This window comes from Actinia tenebrosa, unplaced genomic scaffold (assembly GCF_029948245.1).
Source record: "Actinia tenebrosa isolate PJP-AT-01 unplaced genomic scaffold, QUT_ActTen_1.0 PGA_scaffold3__52_contigs__length_22856419, whole genome shotgun sequence".
Classification (NCBI taxonomy): domain Eukaryota; kingdom Metazoa; phylum Cnidaria; class Anthozoa; order Actiniaria; family Actiniidae; genus Actinia; species Actinia tenebrosa.
This window is the reverse complement of record NW_028292580.1, coordinates 9,560,828-9,587,219: the sequence shown is the minus strand read 5'-3', so window position 1 is coordinate 9,587,219 and position 26,392 is coordinate 9,560,828. Positions and strand designations below refer to the sequence as shown.

Below are 26,392 nucleotides of genomic sequence, written 5' to 3'. Positions count from 1 at the left end.
CATGTTATCCATTCAAATCCCGCGGGTTTCCCGTTCTGCTTGTGTTGATTTGCCGGTAGTACCCAGTCTTTCCGGTCACGTCTGTGTCAGTTTTCAACGTAACGCGCGCCGTCCTTAAAATCTAACAGCTTTGCAGAAATAGTTTTCATGAGATCTTTATCCCTTTCAGTAATATCGAAGGCTAATGAAAGAAAACAGTCAGTAATTGAGGAAGACTAACGATATTTTAGTCGCTCTGGTTGATTTTCGAATCGTTGACTTGTTATTTTATTGGACTTGCATCATGTCGTGCTTGTGAAGCGCGTTTTTACGTTTCCTCATCTCTTCATACTTTGGTATCATAAAGTCTTCTTCTCTTCAAGATGAGCTTCCGCGGTGAGTTTGATATTATCACTTCTGTTTCGCTTCTAAATTATAGTATAATAATAAATTCAGTTGAAAAATTGGTAGCTTTGGGAAGGACACTTCAAACGTACAGTCAACGTTCAGAAGCAACAAATCTAACACCACCCCCCACCCCCTAGACCACAGTCAAAGTCACAACATCAAAAATACTTGAACCAAGTTTGGATAATTAATTTTTTTATTTATGAGCTTGATGTGATGGCTTATTTATGGCTTTTTAATCGTGTATATTTTAAAAGCATGAGTCAATCCCAAAGGTGCCCACCCCCCCTCCTCCTTCCCCGGCCATACCCCCCGGCTTTTGACCATGGTCAAGCTCCTCATAGTGGGGAATTTACGCTGAATATTTGCCAGAAAGGTGGACATTTCACTACTGACTTAATGTAGAGGCCCTTATCTAATTTGCATAATTTATTCTCGGACTTTCCTCGTGGCAATTTGAGCCTGTGATTGCAAAATTTCTCACCTGGTTTGTGCTTATGTTTGTGGTTTGAATTTTAAGAAACGAAAATGCCTAAGTTGTTTAAAATTACTGTTTTGTTGAGAGGAAATTCAAGAATTCTACCTATGATATTGCGAAAATTTAAGATTTTTTAGTTAATATGATAACCATGAATAGAAAAACTTCGATTGTATGGGCTCAGTTTAGTACTTTTTAGATAAAATTTTAGATTCATCAGACTGGAGGGGTGGGCATTTGACCACTTAGTGGAGCCTGAACAGTTGGGCATTTGAACATTTGGTTGGCCCACATGGTGGGGAATTTGACCAATTTTTTTCCAAAAAGCCAAATGCCTCGGGGGTTGCCTGGGGGGGGGAGGGGGATGGGCACCTTTGGTATTGACTCATAGATAAGGATCGACTGACTATTTCTTAATACATATCTATATAAACACTGAAACCCCTACATGTAAGGGACAGATTTTTAAGGGGGGAAGGGGTTGGGGGAAAATCGAACACAGCTTTTAAGGGTGAAAAAAAATTGTGCATAAGAAAAGTGCCAGAAAAATATCCTAATTATGTCAAAAAAAATTCCTGCTAAGCCATGAGGCATAAAAAAAGCTTGCTGCACAATATAAATTGCCAACCCCCCCCCCCCTTCAAAAATCTAATGGTCCGTCCCTAAGTGAAATGTTTGTATATCCCTCTTCTGCCATGACAGCATAATACTCCAGGCACTCTGCCTTACCTTCCTCAAATAAAGTGGATTTAAATGTAATATCATGTTTGAAAGTGATGATTTCATATTCATAAATATTACCTTTTAGCATAAGACTATTCTCCTGGTTGCATGGTTTTGCTATCACAGATACATTTTAATATAACACTTGTGTATCATGATTTAATAGCAGCAATATACGATTACAGTATTGGATACGAATGAGCATGATACCATAAATTATCAAAACCAAGGCCATGTGATCTGCTAAAGCCATAGGCTGAGGAGGATAGAAAGGCCAAGGTCCAAATTATGTTATCATGTGAAAACTGAATTCAATAATTAAAAACTAATTCAATACTGTAGTAATAGAGAGTTCATTCTTCTTTCGAAAAAATAGGCCAAACATACAGTATTTCATTCTCTATTGTGACCCTCAATAAACTATGACAAGTCATGACAAGTCAGGAACACCTACAGATTTATCATGTGGAGTTCACATAATATCATGGATTGATTGTAGGCTCTTGGCCAATGAGAAGTGAGATTATGATTATGATTCATATCTAGTGTTCTTTCTATTAAATCAGATCCAGTCAAAAATATATTTAAGGTGGGCCTTGAATAAATTTTGCTAATGACACTACAGAAAGCAGTGTCCTTAGAGGCGGCGAGGGGAGGGATCTATAGCCCCTCTTGTCTACTGCCCTGGACACATCGTATACACCATGGACATGCATATTGTAATTGTTGCTTAACAAAGGTCTAGGCTAGTTGTTTTGTGTTTGACTAAAATTTTCAAGATAAAAGTGAATTTGCCCAAGAAAATAGAAGTTGAAGTTTATGCAAATGAACATGATTATCTATCAGGGGCTGGTTATATGAAGATTGTATAGTGCTATGAAATATAATCCTTTTCCAATGGATAAGTCAATGCTGTTATTTAATAAATTTATCCACAGGATAAGATTTATCTGTTGAGTAACACTATTCACCCTTCCTACAACTGGACCCAGAATTATAAAACTCAATTTTAACAACTATTTAATATCACTTTTATCTAGCGTAAAAGTACACACCAGCCAGTGTAGCCGTTGGCCCAAGTTACTCTGTTTCAACCAGTAATTGGATGAAGGCCTATCAGCTCTCAGTCAATTTGCATATAAATTTTACTGACCAATAAGCTTCTTATGTCACGTTTTCCCTAATCACACCAGTTTTGAAATACTTCCCATCAATTATAATTATCAATGCTTTTTTGGTATTTAAATTCTCTGACTTTTCAAGATATTGAAATAATTGTCTTGTCTTCCCCATCTCCACCAGCTAGAAACCTCATCACCATGGCAACAGTAATTTTTTTTTACTCTTTATTATTTTATTTTATTTTTTATGATATATCTTCAGTTGTCTCGACCATTTTTCCAATTTCTGTTACTTTCAAAATGATTAGTGCATGACCACCCATTATTAATAGCCTTGTAACACTAAAACAACCATTATTGCCTTTTGCTTTTAGGAGGTCAGATTTGTGGTCAACTTCCAGTGGAAATACTTGAAAACATTTTTTGTCAAGTGCCTTTTCAAGATTTGATGAGGAATTGCGCAGCTGTTTGCAAGAGCTGGAATGATGTTATTAACAAACCAGAGGTATATACAGTATTGTACAATTATATAGAATTCTATTTTCTTTGGCCTTGTGATACTCCTGTATGTATATGAGAATAAGGGGGGCAAAGGAATTATTTTATAAGGGAACCAAACATACATATTTACCCTCACTGTAAACTTGCGTTTTGCTTTTGAATTTTTTTTCTAATCATTTATATAAAATTCACTTTAAACTTGTGGCAAACTCAATTATAGGAGAAAATAATCAAATTATTGAACCACCCTTTCCCCCCCTGAATCTGCCACTGTAGATAATGCCTGCAATCAAAACTGGCTAAACTCTTTAGAGGGTCTCAAAAGTAAAAGGAAAGAAAGGGTGAAAAATTAGGAAATCAGCTAGCAACCTTTGGTCAGGGGCGTGCAGTACGTTATATAGTCTAAAAGTGCCACATTGCTGAAATTTTAAAGTCTCCAATCTTTAGTAATTAAACACATATTAAAGTACTTTGCAAAAGAAAAACGGGCTTTTCGCATTTCTTGTTAGCATTTTTGGTTCGATAGAGATATTTAAGTTTTAAGTTTATGCTAATCAGGAGGTTGATGACCTCATATTTTCAACTCACAGTTTCTTTCAACATAGATTTCAGCCTATAACATCATCCAAACTTTGCAGTACATTTGTATTCATAATATGAAACATGACAGCAAATAAACTGTGGATGCTATGGCAACACACTGGTGTCCAGGCCCCTAACAATGTATTTAGCTATTCAGCGATTGCTTCATTTTTTAACTTGAGCAGAAAATTGTTTAACTTAGGCCATACAAAATAATAAGTGTGTTTCCTGTTGCATGAGAAAAATAATTGGGGTCAGCAGATCAGATTTCTTCTTTTCTTTTTTTCTTTTTTTTTCTTTTTTTTCTTTTTTTCTTTTTCTTGTTTTTTCTTTTTACTGATACAACCACAGTGGAAATTAGCTTACTGGGAACCCTGTGGTGCATTTGGGGGGAGGAATATATTAGGGTCAGCAAAAATCGGCAAGAAAGTTAGGGTCATTCACGCAACAGGAAACACACTTATTATTTTGTTTGGCCTTATTTTATTTTATTTTATTTTATTTTATTTTATTTTATTTTATTTTATTTTATTTTATTTTATTTTATTTTATTTTATTTAGCATTTACCTCACATCAAATCATAGTTTAGAAATAATGAAAAATATAAACAAATTCCAAGCAGATGAGAGGTAATTAGGTATATCGTCACAGGTTGAAGAACAGCTAGAGTACTATAATACTAGCCTAGTAAATTTGGTTAATTTTGATTGAAATTGGGTTGAGATATAGCTTAATATCATAATCTTAGGCTGCTCAAGTATTGAGAATATGAAGTCATCAAGAAAAATGGTGGGCATACTTTAAACTGCAATATCTTTTGAAGGAAAAAAGATATTTGAAAAAGAAAGGTTTTGTACTTCCCTAACAAAGGTCTTTCAATCCAGGCAAATGCATGTAAGAGCAAGACAAAATGTTACTACGAACCTGCATAATTTTTTTTTTCCCTTCTAAGTACTTAGTTTATTGTTTTCTTCAGTTCCCTAGTGTATTATACTGTCTTTTAGAGATCAATCTCTGAATAATTTTATTTAGTCTTTAACTGCAACCGACACACACTTTTTATAAGTTCTCTGTTCAGATCCTTTATTTTGGATTTTACGTTTACTAAGTTTACTACTACGTTTTTAAGTGTAATTTTTTCTTTCCTTTAGTCACTTTGTATATGTGTGTTTATTTTAGGAATCCTAACCGTTAAACGACTTGAGTTCAAATGATGTGGATAAAATAATGTTATAGTCCATAACACAGAAGTGTGATCACACTGTACATATGTAGCTGCACTTTAAGTTTGCCAACTTAAAATACTTGAAATTCAAAGACAACTGCATGTTTGTTGCTTTATTTTATGGCTACCTGCAGTGTCCTGTTTGCTATCATGTTCCTCATGGACTCAGAGGAGCATAGTTTTAAATGGAGGTCCTCATTTTGGCTGTCATAAGCACACACCCCCAATGTAGGGACTGGGGAGCATAGTTTTGAGTTGCCCCCCCTCCCCCCCAACACACTCACACACCTTCAAGAATCATTCAGGCCCTTAGAATATTATTTTCAGTTCAGCAGTGGGGTAAACTTACATATTAGTCATTAAAGTCATGCCAAAACTTTAGGTTACTCATAACATTTTTGGCCTTACAGTAATTATATGGATTATATTGAAACCAGATTTCCTTTTTTTACAGTTCTTATATTGGAAAAAAATGTATCACAGATTGATTATGGGCTGTCAAAAAACACGTCAAAAAGTCCAAGAAATTATGGATGAAGAAGGCCTTATGAAGAACCCTACAGACTTTACCCCAAAACTCTGCAACTTTGTTAAAAGTTTTAGAAGTAATAATCCTTTGCTCTTAGATGCTTTGAACAGCCACAGTAAATATCCCTTGATTTCATGTTTTTATAACTCAACATCACAGTCAGTTAGAGAGGTAAGGTATAACAATATGTACAGTCCTTTGACTAAATGTTGTCGTTGATCGGATCATCCCTACGGGCCTAGACCAAATAGGATAATGGGTAAATTACCCAGAACTATCGTCATCCAAACTTCTTGCCAGTTTAAATCTTTGACGTATGCTCAAGGCATGGTTTTAGCAAATTAAATGGGATCGAAAAAAGCGAGCTCAAGACATGTTAAATAACAAATGCAGCAGCTAGTAGCTGTGAATTAATTATCCCAATGATCCTTTTCGGTCTGGGGATTGGCAGAACACTCGAGAAGTGTCCAGAAGCACTCCGCTACGCGTTGTGCTTCTCCTAACACTTCTCTCTTGTTCTGCCAACCCCCGCGTGCTTTATGACTGCACACAGCATGCGCGCACGTTTTCTATTCCTTCAACATGCTGTAAGCACTTGACAAAGTGTTAGGTCACTATAAATAACTGAAAATCATTTTTGGCCCTACCTGCCTTACACCTACACGGTGCCTGGAAATTGAATTCCAAAGTGCTGCAAGGGGTCTATTGGTGTGGTAGTATCCCTTTTTCCTCATAATTGCTTGACATATTTCAAACTCTTTAACATTTTTACTAGCAAACATAGAACAAATAGTGTTTCATTTATATTATTCTAATTTTTTTTCTCTCTCTAATAACTTCCCTCAGGCCATTGCATTCTACTTCAATACTCAAACTTTCAAAAATATTTCACAGTGTTCTACTGAATAAATTAGATTAACTGGATGGTGTTTATTTTTAATGTTTAGAACCCTTGGTCAGTCATTCTGCTGCTTACTATCGTGTCTACAACTGTTCAAGATATTACTGAGATCATCTGGACAATGATGTCCAAAACGTCCAACTGCCTGGTTATTGAAATCATTGAGCTGTTGTATCTACTTGCGACAATGTTGTGGGTGATGAAGTCTGAGGCAAGAATTAACTCAGGGTAAGAGATAAATCTCGTGCCTAGAGCCCACGTTATTATTGGTTAGCACCAAGAAATGAGAGGCTCTGGCTATAACCTATTTTGAGCTAGCTTGCTGTCCGTGAATATCTGACCAGAAGTTTCAATGGACCAAAAGTTAGAGCTCATACTTTGAAGGTATAGCCTCCAACGCAGATGTTCTTAGTATCTAGTCACGGTCACACAAAGTTTCCCTCCCCACAGACGTCTGCTTATTTATGCAGGACATTTCTTTCCATAAATTAACCAATCAGCTTGAACCTTTTAAGATTGAGAAGGTTCATGCTGATTAGTGAATTAAGACTACAGTATGACGTTGCAACAACAAAAATGGTGTCATTGTAGAAGCGTTTCTCACCAATGCTTTCAAAATTAATGACCTCTTATTTATCAGAAAAGAGATTTTTGTAAATCTTCCAGCTGATTATGGTAAATTGTTCATTTATCAAACCCTAGCACTATGTTTTGGGTTTTTAAAATGTTTTTTCGATTTTTTTTTCTGTAGCATTTATTCGTTTAAATAAAAAATACACCTTGCATTGATTTTCTAAAGGAATTGTTCTGGAGGACAAAAAAATAGGCAGTTTTTTCTTGTTCTTGTTTTTAATTTTCAAAACATGATTATTACTATCAGCATCATCACCATCACTATTATTTTCATCATCAACAGGCTTCATTACAGGATAATATATGCTTGCCATTTATTTGAGAGTTCTTCCACCATTAGTCAAGTATCAGGTTACGCTGGGTAAGTGTTTCCCTGCATTTCTCTTTAACTTTTTTTTAAAATTTCATTTTCATATTTATTTGTTTATTTATTTATCAATTAATTAATTTATGTAATTATGTATTTATTTATTTATGTATTTGTGTCTGTATTTATGTGTTTATTTATTTATTTATGTAATTATGTGTGTATCTATTTATTTATGTATTTGTGTCTGTATTTACTTATTCGTTTATTTGTTTATTTATTTATTTATTTATGTTATTATATATGTATTTATATATGTATTTATTTATTTATGTATTTATGTAATTATTTATATGTGTGTATTTATTTAATTATATATTTATGTATGTATTTATTTATTTTTTATTAATTATTAATTATTTTACATAATTCATTCAATTTATTTATTTGAAGATTTGCCTAAGGTAGGTAATTTACAAAAGAACACTAAGTCCCCTACATGGTAAATCAACCAACCCAGCCCTTTAAGATGAATAACCCATCCCACAGATACACAGTCCCATGCTATAAAAGGTCTGATTACATTTTATATGAAAATGTAGAATTTTGTCTATAACAAATTAAAATATTATTGGTGTTTTTATTAATTAATTAATCAATTAAGTAGGATTTGAAATATATTGAGCAGTAATACATATATGGCCTATCTATTGTTAAACAATTCTATGTACGTGGCAAAATATTTCTGCAAGCTGCAACCAGACAAAACTGCATGTGCGACTTTCAGTGCAGCTGCCTAAGACCAAGAACAGTCAACAAAACCCTCCCCCCCCACCCCCCGCCACACAAAGAATATTTTATTACATTTCAAAAAAGAGGTATATAAACTTTCAGTACAAACTACATGGAGATTTTTGCTATTCTTTTTCACTACTTTTACAGTATAGAGTGTTTTCACTCACGTGAGAAGGCAGCCATAAACAATAGAAACTTTCTGCACAGTATTTGCATAAAAATAGAGTACGATTCCCGGAGGATAGAAAATGTATTGTTTAGTGGTACCCCATATAATGGCCGCTGTGAGGTCACATGAAAACACTCTATAAAGAGTAGGCCCTTTCACGTTTTGCTGTGCCATCTTGAAAGATAACAGTGCTTGTGTATCCAAGCAAGAACGGTGGTGATCTTGCAATGATAGAGGGTTTTTTTTTTGACAATTATTTACACGTCTCTACACTGCTAGTTGTGTATTACAGCCGGATAATTTCACGAGTGAAAGCAGCCTATAGAGGTGTAATAAATAATTATTTATATACACGAAAAAGCTGAGAAAGAGTAAACAAGTAAACAAACAAACTTGAATGTCACAAACTGAAACCACTGCCGTGAGCCACGCAAAGGAAAAGGATAAATGATTTTCCTTGGGCTGACATCAGCAAAAAAAAACCGTTCAAAACTGATTCGCAAGCACATCATCTGCTATACATTTGCTTACATTTATCTCATCTATCATTATACAGCACCTCCTATGAACTAACTCATGAGCAGTTAGCCATCATCAAACACAATATAATGCCTGAGGAAGTGATCAAGATAGTGGCTTTTGCTGGTGAGATGTTTATTACTTAAAAGTGTTATAAGATTGCCATATGATAAATCCGACGGAGAATAGACAGAAAGTTCCCTGCTGACAGAGTCTCCTTTTCTTTTTCTCTTGCTGGATCGGCAAGCCTCGACCGGACAAATATTCAGGGTCTTAAAATAACTGAGGAGAAGGTGTTGCCTGTGTAATAATATCTGCAAATATGGTTAGACCTTCAAGTCTTCTCAGATAAGGACTTTAAACCGTAGGCCCTGTCTCCAAACCCTTCCTAACCCGCAGCAGAAAATGGGGGACATAAAAGAACCTGTTGAATTATTCGTGTAAGACTACTGGATTGTCTCCCGGTTCAACAGCCTATCCCAATTTGGAGGCATAACACTAATGTACTAACAAATCACTCATGATTGTAAGCTGCACAGCTGCTACTAGTGCCTTAATATGCAGCCCGTAGAGTCTTCCACTGGTCATTAATGTAAAGCGCATTGAGACGTTGTTTAAATGCGCTGTACCAAAATTCCCTATCATCATCATCATCATCATCATCATCATCATTATTATTATTATTATCATTATTATACTTGCTGTTTAAGTTTTCAATACATCAAGATTCACTTTTTGGTTTTCTATTTTAGGAACCGGTAAAACAACAACTTTAGTGGAATTTACTAGAGCAAATCCAAATATGAAATTCTTAAATGTGTCATTCAACAAGTAAGAAATATTTATGTTTCAAAGAAGAAGAATAGGGGCGTACATATAAGACATGATCAGATACTGTAGGGTCGTAGGTGTAAGACATGATCCAAGGGTCAAGGGGAGATCAGAGAGGGATGTAGGTGTAAGACATGATCCATGGGTCAAGGGGGATCAGAGAGGGGTGTAGGTGTAAGACATGATCCATGGGTCAAGGGGGATCAGAGAGGGGTGTAGGTGTAAGACATGATCCATGGGTCAAGGGGGGTCAGATAGGGGTGTAGGTGTAAGACATGATCCATAGGTCAAGGGGGATCAGAGAGGGGTGTAGGTGTAAGACATGATCCATGGGTCAAGGGGGGATCAGAGAGGGGTGTAGGTGTAAGACATGATCCATGGGTCAAGGGGGGATCAGAGAGAACTTAACCCATGTGTCAGGGTCCGGGGTTTCTCTGAGTGGTACTCCTTTGTTGATTGTATTTCGTTTACTCTTGTCAGATCTATTCAGCAACAAGCTGAAAGGATATTTCCACCAAATGTAAAATCAAGGACGAGTCATTCTCTGGCGTTTAGAGCTTATGGATGCCGGTAAATACCTACCACTGATAGGAATGACGCCTTAAGGGATAGAACAACACTGAGCATGGGTCCATCGAGTTCAGTTTAGCTACACTTTCAATCTACTAAGCGAAATGATAGAGATGCGCAGCCAAGTTGGGCTTTGAAATGCTTGTTGATTGCTCTTCGCAATTTCGCAATATCGTGGCAAGGGGTATAGCACAAACTATTTTTCATTGTCTGTAGCATGACGCATGTTTTTTTTCTCAGATACACAAGGAAACTTGGTACTACATTAAGGAGTACAGATGCCCAAAGAGTACTGGCAGACAATACTACCTTCATTCACGCCGAGAGAGTCGTTCAGACGGTCAACAACTTCTTGGCATCTTCTCGTCAATATGTAACTAAAGAAGATATCACCAGGAGTAGGTTCACCAGTGACGATAAAAAAATTGAAAAATATTTCAACAGTGACGCCTATAAATCTGTAAGCTTTATTTCATTGTCTCTTATTTTATTTTATTTTTTCATGTTTGTTTTGTATTTCATGATGTTGCATTGCAGGTCGTCGGCTTTATTATTAACCATTATCGTTCATGTGCGATCTGCGAAGTTCAATGTTTCGTTCGCCAACGCATTTTGAAGACCGTCAATCAAAGAACTGCTAAAAAAACAATATCTTGTGGATTTGGCCAACGTTTTTGTTTTGACTCTCCTTGGAATGCTTGCAACCCTTGAATATTAGGTGTCATTCTGTCTTAATCAATTTTAAATTATAAAAGACATAAAATAAATGTTTGCTCTCTCATTGGCTTAATAGTGTGTTTACACGGATCCAAAGGCATAGAAGTGACGTTATATTCAGTTGCTTTCCCATCGTACAACTGTTTTATTAATAAACATTTCAACAGTAGTGATAACAATGGTTATTTTGAAGTATGACGCCACTACGATCAGATTTATGACTTCCTTGTTTGTTTTGCCTGGAATTAAAGACCTGTGAGAGTGAAGTTAAATGTCACTTATCGTTTTTTCTTGCCTTTGACCTAAGTAATCGAAAATTTTCTTAAGGCTTATATACGACTAATCTTCCATAGACCGAAAGAGCAACGTAAACTATATGATTGATTGAGCTTTATTACCATAATTTTTTAAGTTTATTTCTAATATAATATTGAAACAGGTATTGGTAATAGCTCAGAATAGCTAGACTAATCGAGCTGAGTAGCTGAGTAGTATCTCGGCCGAAGTTCTAGTTAAAAGAAGTTTTAGATACGAAGATACGAGAGATTGATTATACTCATCATTTAGTTGATGGGTTCGCAGTCTTTGTGTCCCATTCAGAGTTTAGGAGAACAAACATGGCGGCCAAAACCACGAAGGTTAAAAATCGTGCTTATATTGCAACCACTTTAATATTTTGATAACAATAATCATCAAAATCATCAACTAAGTTTAAAACGTATTATTTCTATCGAATTTCCTATTTCTTTAAAAATGCGCGGCGGATTTGAATCGTAATAAAGCTAAAGCCAAACGTCGATAATACAAAATGATCTTGGTAATGCTTTTCTTATAATGGACAAAATATTCGACAAAGAGTTTCGTGGAGTTAATATTTTGGATTTTAGTTTTTCGATGAGGTGACGTGAAAGCCAAGAATATCTTTTTTTCTTCAAAAGGTATCTGAGTTTAAAAATGGCGGCCATTTTTCCTGATGTCGTCAAATTCTCAATAATTTTAAGTAAGTAAAAAGGTTTTAAAGCGGCCTAAGATTAGGATAAGCTATGTCTGAGCCCAATTTCAATCAAAATCAACCACATTTAGTAGTATTATGGTACTCTAGCTGTTCTTGAAAATCAACTATAGAGATAAGTTGCCAAAGCAACAGCCTCGGTTCCAGGCCACCTCTTTTAAAAAATTCAGGTTTTTGAAATTCAACCTTAACAAGAGATGGTATCGAGTGAGGCTAGGTTTAAATATCTGTTATGGTCGTAGGCACAAATTTAGTCATGGATCATAACATGGACTTTTAAAATCCATGATTTAGTTCAGTTAAAAATTAACAAAGCAATCGTTAAAGGGAACTAGTGTGTCGTCATAAAAACCACAGTTGATGCATTTTGATGTTTCATATTTTGAATACAAGAGAACTGCAAAGTTTGAAAGACATTCATCGAATACTCTCAGAAATATACTGAAATCTATGAAGGAAACGGAGTTGAGAATTTGACGTCACTTATCTCCTAATTAGCATAAGCTTAAAACTTAAATATCTCTAACCAAAAATGCTAAAGTACTTTAAGATATGTTTAAAAAGTGAAAATTGGAGACATTACATTTTAGTTTAGTATAGTTTTGTTTATTTGTTTATTTTCATCGTAGTTGCACTATAATTGCCATTTCCACTTCTAATATCGAGTCTACAGCTTCGACAAACAATCAGAAAACAATAATAAAGCTCATCGTATAATCTTGATAACATTTTCTCTAAAACTTCGCTGCTGCTTAGTTTGGAATTCGAATTCCAATTTCATTCATGTTTTCTTTTAGTATCTTTGAGGCTTTCGCGTTCGCACAAGATAGTAACCTACTGATAAAGAAAGGTCGTGGCTTATAAAATTTAAGTGTTTCAACGCAATTATTTGCAAATATCATTCAAATTATTTTCCCGTCGTTTTGATTGGCCGATGGAGATAACTGCAAAAGACGGTGCAAAACCTGGTGCAAAGCCGTTTTGCTATAGTGTTTATTGTATTGTAAAGAGCATCAAGACGTTTATTTGTTAAGTGTTTTGTTAGAAATTATAATATTACTATCATCATCAGTATCACCATTATCATCATCATTACCATCATCATCATCATTATTATTAGAGTACAAACGATATAACCGTGAAACTTTAGTAATACTAAATAGCACAATTTCATGCAAATTCCATTGTTTTCTATTGTTTGATTAGCACTATTTTGTACTATTTAGTAATTAGTGTTTCACGGATTAATTGTTTGCACTCTATTGTTATTACTATGATTATTATCATTATTTTTATTTTTATTTTCGCCCACAGAAACTGTTAAAAGATGCTAAAACAATTTGGAATAAAATGAAAGACGTTAACGACAAAGACATATACATGACACATGATGGTGAGAACTACTCAGTAGACATACTCCAAGAATACTTTAGAGATATGAGTAATGAATAGTATCATCCGCAGCCTTCATTAGTTTCGGTCCCAGATCCTCGCTTTAGTGGAGAGGGCCCGTGAGGATCTGGGACCGAAACTAATGAGGACTGTGAAGGAGACTATATGATGAATGTTTCCAAACAGCATCTTTATATTTACGGTGCTACTATTTTGAGCGTGTCTCTGTCCTCTGATACAAGCCAGCCAATCAGCGCGCGCATTATATCGCAAATATTTTACAAGCCAGCCAAAACGAGTGTAGTATCTTGATTGATAAGTAAGCAGTTAAGGTATTAGGATACGTTTACGACCACTATGCGCGCAAATTTAAATAACGCGCTGGCTTTATAGTATAACACAAACAAAGTATACATTTTCTGAAAGCTGAGTAAATATAGTTTATGAAGAAATCTTCAAAATACGATTATTGTTTTTATTGTTGTTCACATTATTGTCCTTGAAGCGAAATTTGACCATGCCTCAGTGAAAACGTTAACGGACACGTACATTTTAAGCTATGTTTGCGATACATACTCAGGAGATAATAAGCTCAAAAAAGGTGTCCCAGATTTTTGATATCTGCTTTCTTTCTCTTGCTATTTTTGATCAAAGTTCAGCGATCGCTTTTGGAGTGTTGTTTAGAGTAAAAAGCGTCATAACTTTGGAAAGAAATTAAATTTCAAAATTCGGAGACACCCTTTTTTGGATCATGAGTTACTTTATAAACTCTCCAAATTTTAGAAAAATCGAATGAAATCCAAGGGACTTTTAGCTTTTTGAAGTTGAGGTTTTAGCGGAAAAAAGATTCGAAAAAAATGCATTTCTTTGTTTGGAGCCGGAAGCTGCAGGGAGCCACGATGGTGTTGGCCAAAACACCTTGAGCCTTCCATTTTGTCATCACTTGTCAAATTATATGGTGTTCTGGACGATCGCAATGTAGGATCTTTTTACAATGACAAAGGAGCATGGCCGATGCGCACATATTAAGCGACGGTACATTTCCGGTCTTGATAAAGTCACGATTTCGATTTTTCTCAAAATTTGGCTTTTCCAATCAAGAATTGCAAGAAGTTTCACGAACATATGAAAGATAAAAATTTAAAATTACGAAATTAAAAAGAAAAAATTTTTTTTGAGCAATTTGTCAATTTTCGTATCCTAATACCTTAATAGCAGAAGTGAAGCTATAATAATAATAATAATAATAATAATAATAATAATAATAATATCTTTATTTACCCTGATTTAAAAAACCGATCAGCTGGACACGATAGAACAGCTGGTATGAACCGGTGATCAGCAAGTTCAGTTGTTATTGCGTCATCTAATAACCAATGTATGGGTTTTTTGACATGTGGTCTAGGATATCTGAAGCTTTTTCAGTTGAGTGCACCTAATCTAGGTGATTATGATTGCATTTTAGTGGATGAGGCCCAGGATCTTACTCCAGGTAAAGTAAACATCCTTGTATCTATCTATTCGTCACTCTGTCTGTACCTCAATCCATCAAGAAATTCATTCATCCATTCATTTATTCATCCATCCATTCATTCATCCATCCATCTATCCATTCATTCATCCATCTATCCATTCATTCATCCATCTATCCATTCATTCATCCATTCATTCATTCATTTCTTTCATTCATTCATCGACCCAACCTTACTTTCCATCCTTCCTTTCTTTATTCCTCCTTTATTTTTTTCTTTATTTTTTTTTATTTTCTTCTTTCCTTTCGTTTTTTGTTCGTTTTTTCTTTCTTTCTTCCTTTGAATTATAATAAGTTATGTTATAAGTTATAAGTTGGCTGAAAAGCCCTGTCAAGGGAGTCTCAATAACGTACGTATGTATGCATGTATGTATGCATGTATGTATGCATGTATGCGTGTATGTATGCATGTATGTATGCATGTATGTATGTATGTATGTATGTATGCATGTATGCATGTATGTATGCATGTATGTATGCATGTATGTATGCATGTATGTATGCATGTATGTATGCGTGTATGCATGTATGTGTGTATGTATGTATGTATGCATGTATGTATGCATGTATGCATGCATGTATGTATGCATGCATGCATGCATGTATGTATGTATGTATGTATGTATGTATGTATAATATAGCTTACTGCTGATCATCATAATAAACTTTGATGATTGCTTAACTTTCAGCCGTGGCCAATATTCTACTATCCCAAAGGTGCTCCAAGATATTAGTAGGCGATCCTCATCAGCAGATCTACTCCTTTCGCGGAGCTGAAAACGCCATGGAGTCTGTCAAGAGTAGTCATACCTTTTACTTGACTCGGGTATAGATTCCCCACCTGTATATTCAACATATAAACCCAGTATTCATTATAGAAACCAAGAAATATAGTATCTGAACACACGTAAAAACACTATAATGTTACTTCTGTTATTATCAGCCCATCAGTTTTACTGCGCAAGAAATTTGTTGAACATGAATGTTTGATATTTGTTTATATAATAAACCGAACAATACATGGACAAACCGTATTTAAAAAATAAGAGAAAGTAACGCGAAGTTTCGTCGTCGATACGGCACTAATAGGGACTGAAAGATTTGCAAAATCTGCCATGGCGACGTCTAACGGAAGTGTAAATAACTTCATTTTAGGGTTTGGCGCCTTCAAAGTCTGTCTTCCTTGTGGATGAGTTGTCTTTACTGACAATGTCCTGAGTAAAATTTCCAATGAACAGAACCCCACGAGAGAAATTATTGGGGGACAGTGTGCTAATCTGTAATGTTTGGCAATGTTTAACGATATAGTGTTTGGCATATTAAAGTTTAAAATGGCCTTTACTCCTCCAACCTGAGAGACTACAATGGGTTAAGTGTTGTTTGTTAGTCTTTCAGGTTTGGTCCTGAGATAGCCTATGTTGCCAATTCTCTGCTTGAGGTACAGAAGGACTATCATGGCAAGACACTAATTGGTAATGGTAAACCAGGTGAGATTACTATTTCATGACTAATTTAAATGCAATAGACGACTTGCACTAACTGGTCACGTGACCCTAACTCCTTAAAACGAGCAGTTTTATCAAAATAAAAAAAAAACAAATGAAAAGAGCATCTCGGCATTAGTAGGGAGGCGGAGTTTTAGCTCATAATAAGCAAAACCGGAGAAATGGTTTTAGATATAAAATTGAATGTTTTATAAGGATTTGTATGGGAAAATGCACTAGATGGCAAAAGCTTACCAGCCAACACTTTACCCATACGAATCCCTGTAAAATATTTGATTCTATATTTAATTTAATTTCTTCTATAGTCAACATTTCGAGCTGAACCTTTGCCCTTTTACTAAATTTGAGGCGCTCTCTTCATTTCTGGAGCTCATTTTGACTCATTTATTCGTTTTAAGGGGATGGGGTCACGTGGCCTGTTAGTGCAAGTCGTCTATTTTCTTTGTTGGTGAATTTCTTCTCTGTAAATATTTTTTTCTTGCTTTAAAAATTCTCAAAACTAAACTTGAAGACAGACATTCCAAATGTTCCATTTAGAGATTCCGTAAATTTCTTATAAAAGCTAGTAAACTCAGCAAAAAGTTTGAGATGTGATACAAGCGTCCATCTTGAATCAAGCTTAAGGAGGTTCATGGGCATCGTTCGCGCGCTTCCTTCTTACGCAATTGTGCGCGCGCTCATCGTGATGACGTCATTCCAATGTTTTGATAAGCACCCCTTTTTATTTCGTTTCTTGAAAGTACTCGATAATACCTAACTTTAGAGCACACATAAGTCTGACGATGGGATAAAACCACATTTCCATATTTTGTGTATAATCGGAATAGAATTTCACGTAACGCAAAGGCTTCAAGTCCACACTTATAGCACATTGACATTCTATAATTCTATTTTTTTAACACAAATTTCAAATGCTACCTAGTTATTTGGTTATTTTCAAGTCTTCTATGAAAAATAATGGGACCACTAATTTATTTATTTTGCAATAAAATATGACTTTTTTTTCGCAGCTTTCCATGTTTACGTTGTTCGCGCGTTTTAACTATAAAAAGGGTGAGCTTCCACGTATTCTGACGGCTAAACGAAGTCGGGACCCCCATATTTTATTTGCTTATTTGACTTCTAGTATGATGTTCTTTCATCGCTCAAATTTTTTTAAAAATCTGACTATGGGTTCTTTTGCCCATGAACGTCCTTAACATTCCAAATATAGTGTCAAAACTCCTGATTTTAATGTCTGACTATTCTGTAGCATAGTTATCGTGTTAAACGTTTCAATCCCTTTATGAGTTTGTGATTTCGATAGCACGGGTGATATTAAACTTTAACATTGACTTTAAGATAAACTAGGCTTATCTATATGGAAATATTGAAACAAAAGTTATTCTATGATTCACCGATCCGATTCGATCAAAACTGTTTTTTTCTAGAAAGTAAAAACATAGGATTGTTGCCCAAAACACTTGAATTTTAGATTAAAGATTACTTATTGAACCATCTTTGACCACATAAAAAATAGTTATTGCTGTTGTTTTTGGCCTTAAATTTAACGCAAGAGCCTCCCAAAGCCGACGTTTTCTGTACCTTTAGGTGTTTTGCTAAAGAAACCCGCGGGAATCTCTCGACATAGATGCGCAGTAAGTGTGCGCGCTGATAATTGTAGACACCAACCCTAAATTGTATTAAATTTTCTTATTTAGTAATGTTTTACTTCACGTATTCTTTGTCTTCTTTTTCGTTCTCCAGGTGGAATAATGGGAGATACTGTCGGTCAATTGGCTATTATTTGCAGAACGAATTTTGGAGTATTTTCTGAGGCATCGAGGTTATGTCACCATGGAAACAACCTCAAGGTTGCCTTTGCTGGGGTAGGTCGTCATTGTTGTTGTTGTTTTGTCATCTTTTATTATGACACCTTTGGAAAAACAAGTGGTTTAGCAACAACTATTGGTATATCTGGGTGCACTTGCCGATTTGGCAAACTAATTTTACGTGCACCTTACCCTAAGACAATAATTTAATGATTCTACTTTATTGATTTTTTCATTCGAGTGTTGCGTCTTTTATCATAGTTATAGAAGGTTTATAATTTTGAATGTGACGTCATACTCGTAATTGGGTGTGTTTATTTTTACCACTCGTAGCAAATTTACAATAACCATTGTACAAACCACGACTATGAAGATGCATATTTAATACTTTTTGCTTGTACAAGTGCAGATCGATAGTTGTGATAATTCCTAAAGATTTCCATGTTCCATTTTCTCAGTACTCGAATTACCAGAGTGCTTTGTCAGCTTTGATGCAAATTACCTATTGGTTGATCTTCTCCTGCTTTGTACTACTTCACCACCAACTCTCATCCTTTTATGTTAGGGCCTAGAAAGGTACAACTTGAACCGAGTTCTGGATATTTATCATCTCCACAGTGGTTATGGGCACGGTAAGAGTTTTAGTTTAATTTTTGTGAAAAAAATAGACGACTTACAGCTCACGTGACCCTACCCCACTTAAGACAAGCTGTCCAGAAACTGAAAGAGCACCTCGATATTGGTAAGAGGGCCAAGTAATAGCTAATAATGTTGAAATTAGGAGAAACCACATAAAATATATAATCTAATATTTTAACAGTGTTAGTTTTGAAAGAGTGTTGGATGGGAAGCTCTCGCCAGCCCGACCAATTTCCCATACAAATCCTTATAAATAATTCAATTTTATGTTTAATTAAAACATAAAATTTCTCGTGTTTCGCTTATTATGAACTGAAACTCCACCTACCTACTATTGTCGAGAAGTTATTTTCGTTCCTGATGTTTATCTCAACATAGCTGCTTGTTTTGAAAGGGGTTGGGTCACGTGACCTGTTAGTGCAACTCGTCCATTAGATAGAGAAACGCCGCTGCTCGTTTGTCCACTCGCTCGCGGACTCGTTCGTTTGCGACTTTATATAAAAAACGCGAGAATAAATACAATATCAGGCTCTTATGATAATAGAGAAATTTAGCATCAAGATGCAAACGTCAAAAGACGACGGCGCGTTCGCTTTTTTTTGTGTAGTAGTTAACGTAGTTGGCGTCCTGGACAGGACGTAAAAATGCTGCAAATTAAATGGCGTCCTGTTGAGCACGTCAACCTCTTGAGGACGGCGCGCGCACGAAAGAAATCTTTTAACATTCGCGTCTTGGTGCTAAATCACTCTATTGTCTATTGTATTTTCCCATTTCAGACCACGTGTCGCTCTCTTGAAAATAATATTCTCCATTTGAGTTGTATCCATATTCATGTGCCTCGTCATACTCAGATACTATTGGGAATGACATTATGCCCGAGCTAAAAAGGGTCTATTGTAAGAGAACCTACTTCTATTTACAGACTTGATTAAAGACCCGTTCATTAAAAGATTTAGAACATTTAAGGAGCTGTTGAAATTTGCGAGTGATGCAAACGATAAAGAACTCGGCGGTAAAATTAAGGTAATATTAATTTAAAATTAAGTATTTAACAGCCTGGGCCTGGTTGTAAGAAGGGTGAATAAGGATAAATCTTATCCAGTGGATAATTATTTGATAACAGCATCGCTTTATCCACTGGATAAGAATTTATCTATCAGATAGCGCTATTTACCATTCGTACAACCAGGCTCTGGGCCCAGTTGCATAAAGCTCTTTTAATATAAAAAAGCTTTAAAACACTCGTAAGTATTGTCTGAGTACAATGGCCTATTGTTTTCGAACAATACTTACGGATGCTCTTATCTTTTAAGAGAGCTTTATGCAACCGGGCCCTGTACTTCCCGTCCCTGACCAGCGGTTGCTTCCCACCTTGGTTTCTTTATTCCCGTCCTATCAACAAGGTCTGCTCCCACTCATGATTACAGTTGGATCGGCAAGGATAGTGACGTATAGTATAGACACCAAACACAGAACTTACGGGTGGGGTGGGGGGGGGGGGTGGGTGAACTGCAAAGCTTGCTTGGTTTATTGCTTGCCGTCAGAGTGTCACTGGTGACCGAAGGAGTTGTTTTTATACCCTATCCAATGAGAGAGATAGAGAGATCTCTTAAACCATTAACCAGGAGACTATGTCTTGCATGCATTATTTCGTAAACTATATATAAATTACTTTTGCATTTAGATTGTAGAGCATTTTGGCAGCAATGTCCCTATATACATTAAATCGATCAACAACAATGTGATTGAAGATGCGAGCCAGGCAGGTACGTATTCATACACAAATCATCAAAGTTTATGCTTTACTCGAACCTTCTAACAAAGCGGTTTATTTTGATACACCGAACATTGCTTATGAACAGGACACATCGCGTTGTATCGTATCAACCTGGACACCAGGAAAAAACGTTTGCGCATACGTGCACTTCAGCACGTTTTTAAGGAATTTAGAAGAGTTTGAGTGAGAAAGTAAATATTTGTTTTCTCCAAGTATACAAAAAATTTCGCCAGTATACTTTTGTTAGACCAAGATACTGTATTAACAAACACAATATGAAAGAATTTCCCTTAAGTTTCAAGCATGGACACTAAGTTTTGGCATTTTGTGAAGTCCAATTGATCAGGCATGTTAGAAAGTCAAATTTACATATGATTTGACTAATTTGCATAAGGATTCAGAGCATGCGCAGACGTTTTTCACTCGTGTCATCAACTTGCTCTTAACTGAAACTAGAGGTGACCTGAGTATGAGTTTCTATGATTTACTCTGATTGAAATATAAACCAATGATTGATCCCTTTTAGCACGTTGGAATGCAGCTCAATTTGAAGGACATTACAATGACATTAAAATTATTTTGTTTTGTTTTTTTATTTTTTATTTTGTCCTCAAATTGAGCTGGTTTGATGTCATATGTAAGGAGTCTATAAGACAAAATAAACAGATTGCCTTATTCGTACTTGTTTTCGCCTACCTTCATTATTGCGAATCGAAACAAATCGCGAAATTTTGGCCTCGCGATAAACATCCCGCTAAATGTACGCACACGAAAATTAATAGAAATTAGTTCTTTAAATGGCTTATTGATGGTTTTCATTTCCGCCATATTTGATGAATTTAACAAAAGATTCGTCATTAGTCTCTTTTGTTATATCATCCAACATAGCCGCCGAATATTTTGTTATTTTATTCTCTTGGGATAACCAATAGCCTCCATTCACGGTATGTAACTCTTACTGAGTCTACTAGCTATTTCACGGTCCGAGTGAAAATACTCAAACTGCTTGAATAAGAGTTGATAGAATGCATCTGAATTTTCGCTTTCTTTCTTCCTTCTTTGCTTAGATTATATAGTTTCTACTGCACACAAGGCAAAGGGGCTGCAGTTCAGTAGTGTGCGAGTACATGATGATTTTGCTCTTACTAATCCCAGCATGATCAGCACTACAGGTAAGATTCTTATCTTATCAGGACCTATCAGGCATAAGGCACCTTCAAATATTTCAAATTTTAGTAATACCCTCATCGACCTCTGGGCGTATCTAAGTCAGGGCACGGCTAACAAATAGATTGAACCCTGAAACCACATGTGGGCTGATCTAAGTCAGGGCACGGCTAACCAACAGATTGAACCCTAAAACAACCTCTGGGCTGATCTAAGTCAGGGCTAGCCTAACAAACAGATTGAAGCCTGAAACAGCCTCTGGGCTGATCTAAGTTAGGGCACGGCTAACCGGCAGATCGAGCCTGAAACAACGCTTAGGCTGATCTTAGTCAAGGCACGGCTAACTGAAGGATGGATTAGACTTTAGCGTTTTTGGCTTTGCGATGGGAGGAAAGGCGTAGTACCTGTAGAAAAACCCTCGAATCCAGGGATAGACTTCGACTGACACCAAGATCCCTGTGGTAACAGACGAGAATGATTCGTTCGCAGCCATGTTGGATAGTATCTGCTGTTCTGGTGGTTCGTAAGGAATTATTGGATGATGTCTGCTATAAGGTACTTGACAAAGGTATTCTTACAAGGAAATGCTTTTTTAGTCACAGAAGCAGATATCAGGGATGAAAACAACCTTCTTTATGTAGCTGTGACACGGGCTCAGAACAGACTAATACTCAACCAAACTATCGTGCGTGCCTTACAATTGAACAAGGTTTGTATTGTAATACTATCTAACTATTTCTTGTTTTTTGTTTTGTTTATTTGTATTTATCGTGTTGCTCCATACAAAATTATTGTCGGAATACAATCGGCGAACAAATACCTCGAGATCTGCTCACCACAGGAAGCCCAATCCCATTAAGAAGCAACTCAAAATAGCCGAAAACTGACACTTTCGGAGTGGAGACTGGGGCTAGTCGGATATAAATCGTAATTTCTCTACTCAAAAAAGAGAAAAAAGTGAAAATTGTTTTTGAACATGTTTTCTATTTAGTTTCCGAAAGAAACTCAATGCGCAGTGCAAAACAATTGAATTACCTTAAACTGATAGACAACAACATTGATAACGGGGAGTGGGAATTAAATATGGTATTTGGGAACAAATTTACACCCAAATTTTGCCAATATTTGCATGAGATTAGAATATTATTTGTCGGTTGTGTGTATTTACTTTTCTCATCGTCTTACGCACTTCTCCAATCTTGTGTGCAGGAACATCTTCTGCAGCCCGTTACAGGAGGGTCCTATGATGGGGTATGTTATGTCCACAGTCCTTGAAAATAGACCTCTTTATCTTAGGTGTTATGTTCTCCTAATTTTAGACCACGTGTCTTGTTATATACAACCGTTAAACAAAGAAATTATACTCAGGTGAAGAAAATGAGGGAAGACATTTCGCCCAAGCAAAGGAGGTTTAAACTGAGTGTTCTATGTCGGTTACTTACTGATAAAATTCCTTGACATAAAAGAGAACACTGATCTCGTCAACTGACTGCTACCAACGTGTTACCTTTCGTCACCTTTCCCAGTATATTAATGGTCTATGAAAGGTGTGCTACACGTGTGGAAGAGAATTCAAAACTTTGAACAACAACGACTTTCCTATAGATACCATACGATTATTGATTCAAACTTCCCTTTAATTTTGCAAAAGGGTTCAATTAGCTGCAAGTTCTGCTACAACCCAGTAATATTGGATCATGTGCCTTCTTTGCTGGTTGAACAACCTAAACACACGATCGTAAGTAATAGACATTCACCATTATAATAACCACATAAAATGTCAGTTCAGTCTAACTTAGAGAAATCAAGCATAGAGCACAACATTCCCATCTCCTCGAATCCCAGTCGCGCCCCATGGTGAGCTAAGTCGGTTGGTTCCTTCACTTCATCCAACCCTGAATAACTTCATCTCAGAGGGGCTAATACTTCTTCGTACCCTTGTCTAAAGCACACTGTATCACGTGTTTACGCGAGTAAAGGTTAAAGTTGAACACAGTAATTTATGATTATTTATATTATCATCTCGTTGTTTCAGTATAACAAGAACAACAGGGAAGAAAAGGGCCAGGGATTTGTATGTTGTTTGTGTGCACTTGAGAAAGTGCCTCATCTTTACTGCTTTCTTAATCCGCCTGTTGACTGAAGAAAACAAGAAGAACAAGAAGAAAAGTAAAAGAAGGAAGACTGAAAAGAAGTAGTGTTAGACTTCCCTTGGGGATATCACACAATAGACTTCTCTGTCCTCTCTACACATTCTCGGCAAAGCTAGAAAGCTACGTTTGCGACACCAGGACACTAGAGTAAATATTTGCGTATGCACTTTTTTCCTTTGCGCTTCAATACTTTCAGTTCGCAGACGGTGCGTTATCAGGGCGGCTACTTTTCATGGTTGTTTTATAGCGCAACACACACAAGTATTTTAAAAATATCTTCAGTGCAGGGGCTTAGCGCTACCAAACACACCTCTTTTGGTTAAACCAGCCAGTTTCGCATTGAAATACTGATACATTAAATGTTATACACTCAATTGAAGAATCGTTGTCGGGTTCAGAAACATAGAACATAGAAGCTTAGAACGAAATGGCACATGGGAAGTACGTTAATTGGATGCATGCTGTGACCGGCGACCCGTGGCATCATCCACTGTTTTTAATACGCGTTTGGCATTCTAAACCGACTGCATGGATGGCGCAAATGAATAAATTATAATATAATTATGTCATTTCCCATGTGCAATTTCGGTCTCAGCTTTTATGTTCTATGTTTCTGAACCCGACAACGATTCTTCAATCGAGTGTGTCTAGAATGTTTTTGTATGTGGGCACCATAATTACTATATTGAATTGGTTTCTACCACGTCTTTTTATTTTTACAGAGCTTTCGCACTACCAGTGCATCATCAGGGCTTAAGTAATTTGTAATGATTTACATAAACTAGAAAACTATTTGCAAGCGCAAAATATAAACCAAAAAGATGTTGCTATATCTACGTATGTAAACCATTGACATTGCAAAAGTCGTCAAAAAGAGAAAATGTATGTTCGACAGCTGAACACCACGTTTTCTGAGCTTTTTATATATTTTTCTATAAAACATATACTGTTTTGTTTGTCTAAATTTCATAATGGTCAAGTTTGATGGACAAATGTCTCTCGTGCAAAGGTTATATTTAAGTATGACGTCACTAATTGGAATTAAACACTAGGAGAGATTAATATCATTATCCAAATTTACAGATTTTTATATTGTTCGTGTTCATAAGCTGGGAAGCTTTAAAAAGAGATTTAGTAAAAATACGCAGGTGATTATAGGAAATCTCGCGCGCTGATTGGTCAAGAAACTCACACTATCACATGATAATCACCTCGAGCGAAAATGCAAAATGGCGGCCAGCCGCTTCGTTGCTGTTACCGGAAAAAATGCCTTTTATCTTCTTTTTTTTTATTTTTTTGAAAGAATCACCTATGTATTTATCCTAAAGAAGCGCATACGTCATAAAGTCATCGCTATATTTAACAATTATTCGCCGAAGGCGAAGTGATTATCGGGGAATACTTACCGAGACGCGGCGTATGCGCTTCTTTCGTAAAGAGGTTGTTAAGTAAAGTAAATGGACATAAACAATAAGCTTAGGTTATTCCAATACCAATGAAAAGCTAATAAAAACTATGTATATCTTATATAGGTAGTACGGGGTGGTACGATTTTTATTGGGGAGGGCTTGAGGACTCGCAGTAAACCTTTAAATAAAGGCTAAAACGCTAGGGCGTGGCTGTTGAAGTTAAGGTGGCTCGGTATTTCCAAATGGCCGGATCGCTTATGTCGATTTTGGGCTCATACCTTTTGCGCCCTTTAAGCAATTGCCATAAAACTTTACTAACATCTAAAACAATCATTTAGTTATAATATGGTATATTCTGATTGCATTTCAGGTTAATAATTTGTAAGATGTAAGCGATTAAGCAAATGCACTGTTTTCACAAAAACTCGATTTTGCGAAAAATCTGTCCGTTTTGTCTGTTCAGAAATACCGCTACTGAAAGCTCACCTAAATTAACCATTGTGATAATCTTTTAAAGTTTTGAACTAAATAGTCTTCGACTAAACATGCTTGAATGCCATATTTTTTAAAAAGTAACAGCAATTAAGGCCCCGTCCACACGTATCCACAAATTTTTGCATCCGCAAATCTTTTTCTGCGGATACGAAAATGTTCGCGTCCACACAGCGTTTCGAATCGTTTTCACTGTCCACAAGTATCCGGAAATTTCATGATCCGCCCTGATGCACGCTAGTGCCTAGTCCCTTTGACAGATTGTTTTTCTTATTAAGCATGCGCAAAATCGTGTTTACATCATCGTATTCGAAAATTTGTGGATGCGACCGTCCACACGTATCCGTATTCGGAGCGTATTCGAAAATTTCCACTCTGGATACGGATACAAAAATTTCCGGATACGTGTGCACGGGGCCTTGATTTTATGCATAGCATACTACTTATGGCTATTTCTTATCCTTTTATTGCGGTCGGCGTTCGACCCACATCAATAAGCACGCAAAGCATTGACC

At 36.1% G+C, this 26,392-nt stretch overlaps 1 protein-coding gene across 2 annotated transcripts; it reads left to right on the top strand.

The window, feature by feature from the left end:
• The first annotated feature begins 106 nt into the window (after nt 1-106).
• On the top strand, nt 107-25,503 carry LOC116305178 (F-box DNA helicase 1). Of its 2 annotated transcripts, none has more exons than XM_089036054.1 (22): nt 107-375; nt 3,084-3,214; nt 5,473-5,718; nt 6,495-6,676; nt 7,365-7,442; nt 8,909-8,997; nt 9,624-9,702; nt 10,183-10,272; nt 10,513-10,732; nt 13,316-13,394; nt 14,859-14,885; nt 15,614-15,750; nt 16,312-16,411; nt 18,176-18,297; nt 18,806-18,872; nt 19,802-19,902; nt 20,564-20,645; nt 21,724-21,828; nt 22,420-22,532; nt 23,033-23,074; nt 23,475-23,561; nt 23,859-25,503. In XM_089036054.1, exons 1-22 carry the CDS (start codon nt 363-365, stop codon nt 23,964-23,966), a joined length of 2,298 nt encoding a protein of 765 aa, XP_088892180.1. In that variant the 5' UTR covers nt 107-362; the 3' UTR covers nt 23,967-25,503. The 2 variants fall into 2 exon arrangements, with proteins under 2 accessions (XP_088892180.1, XP_088892179.1); XM_089036053.1 differs by having other exon boundaries at nt 14,799-14,885.
• Nucleotides 25,504-26,392: the final 889 nt, after the last annotated feature.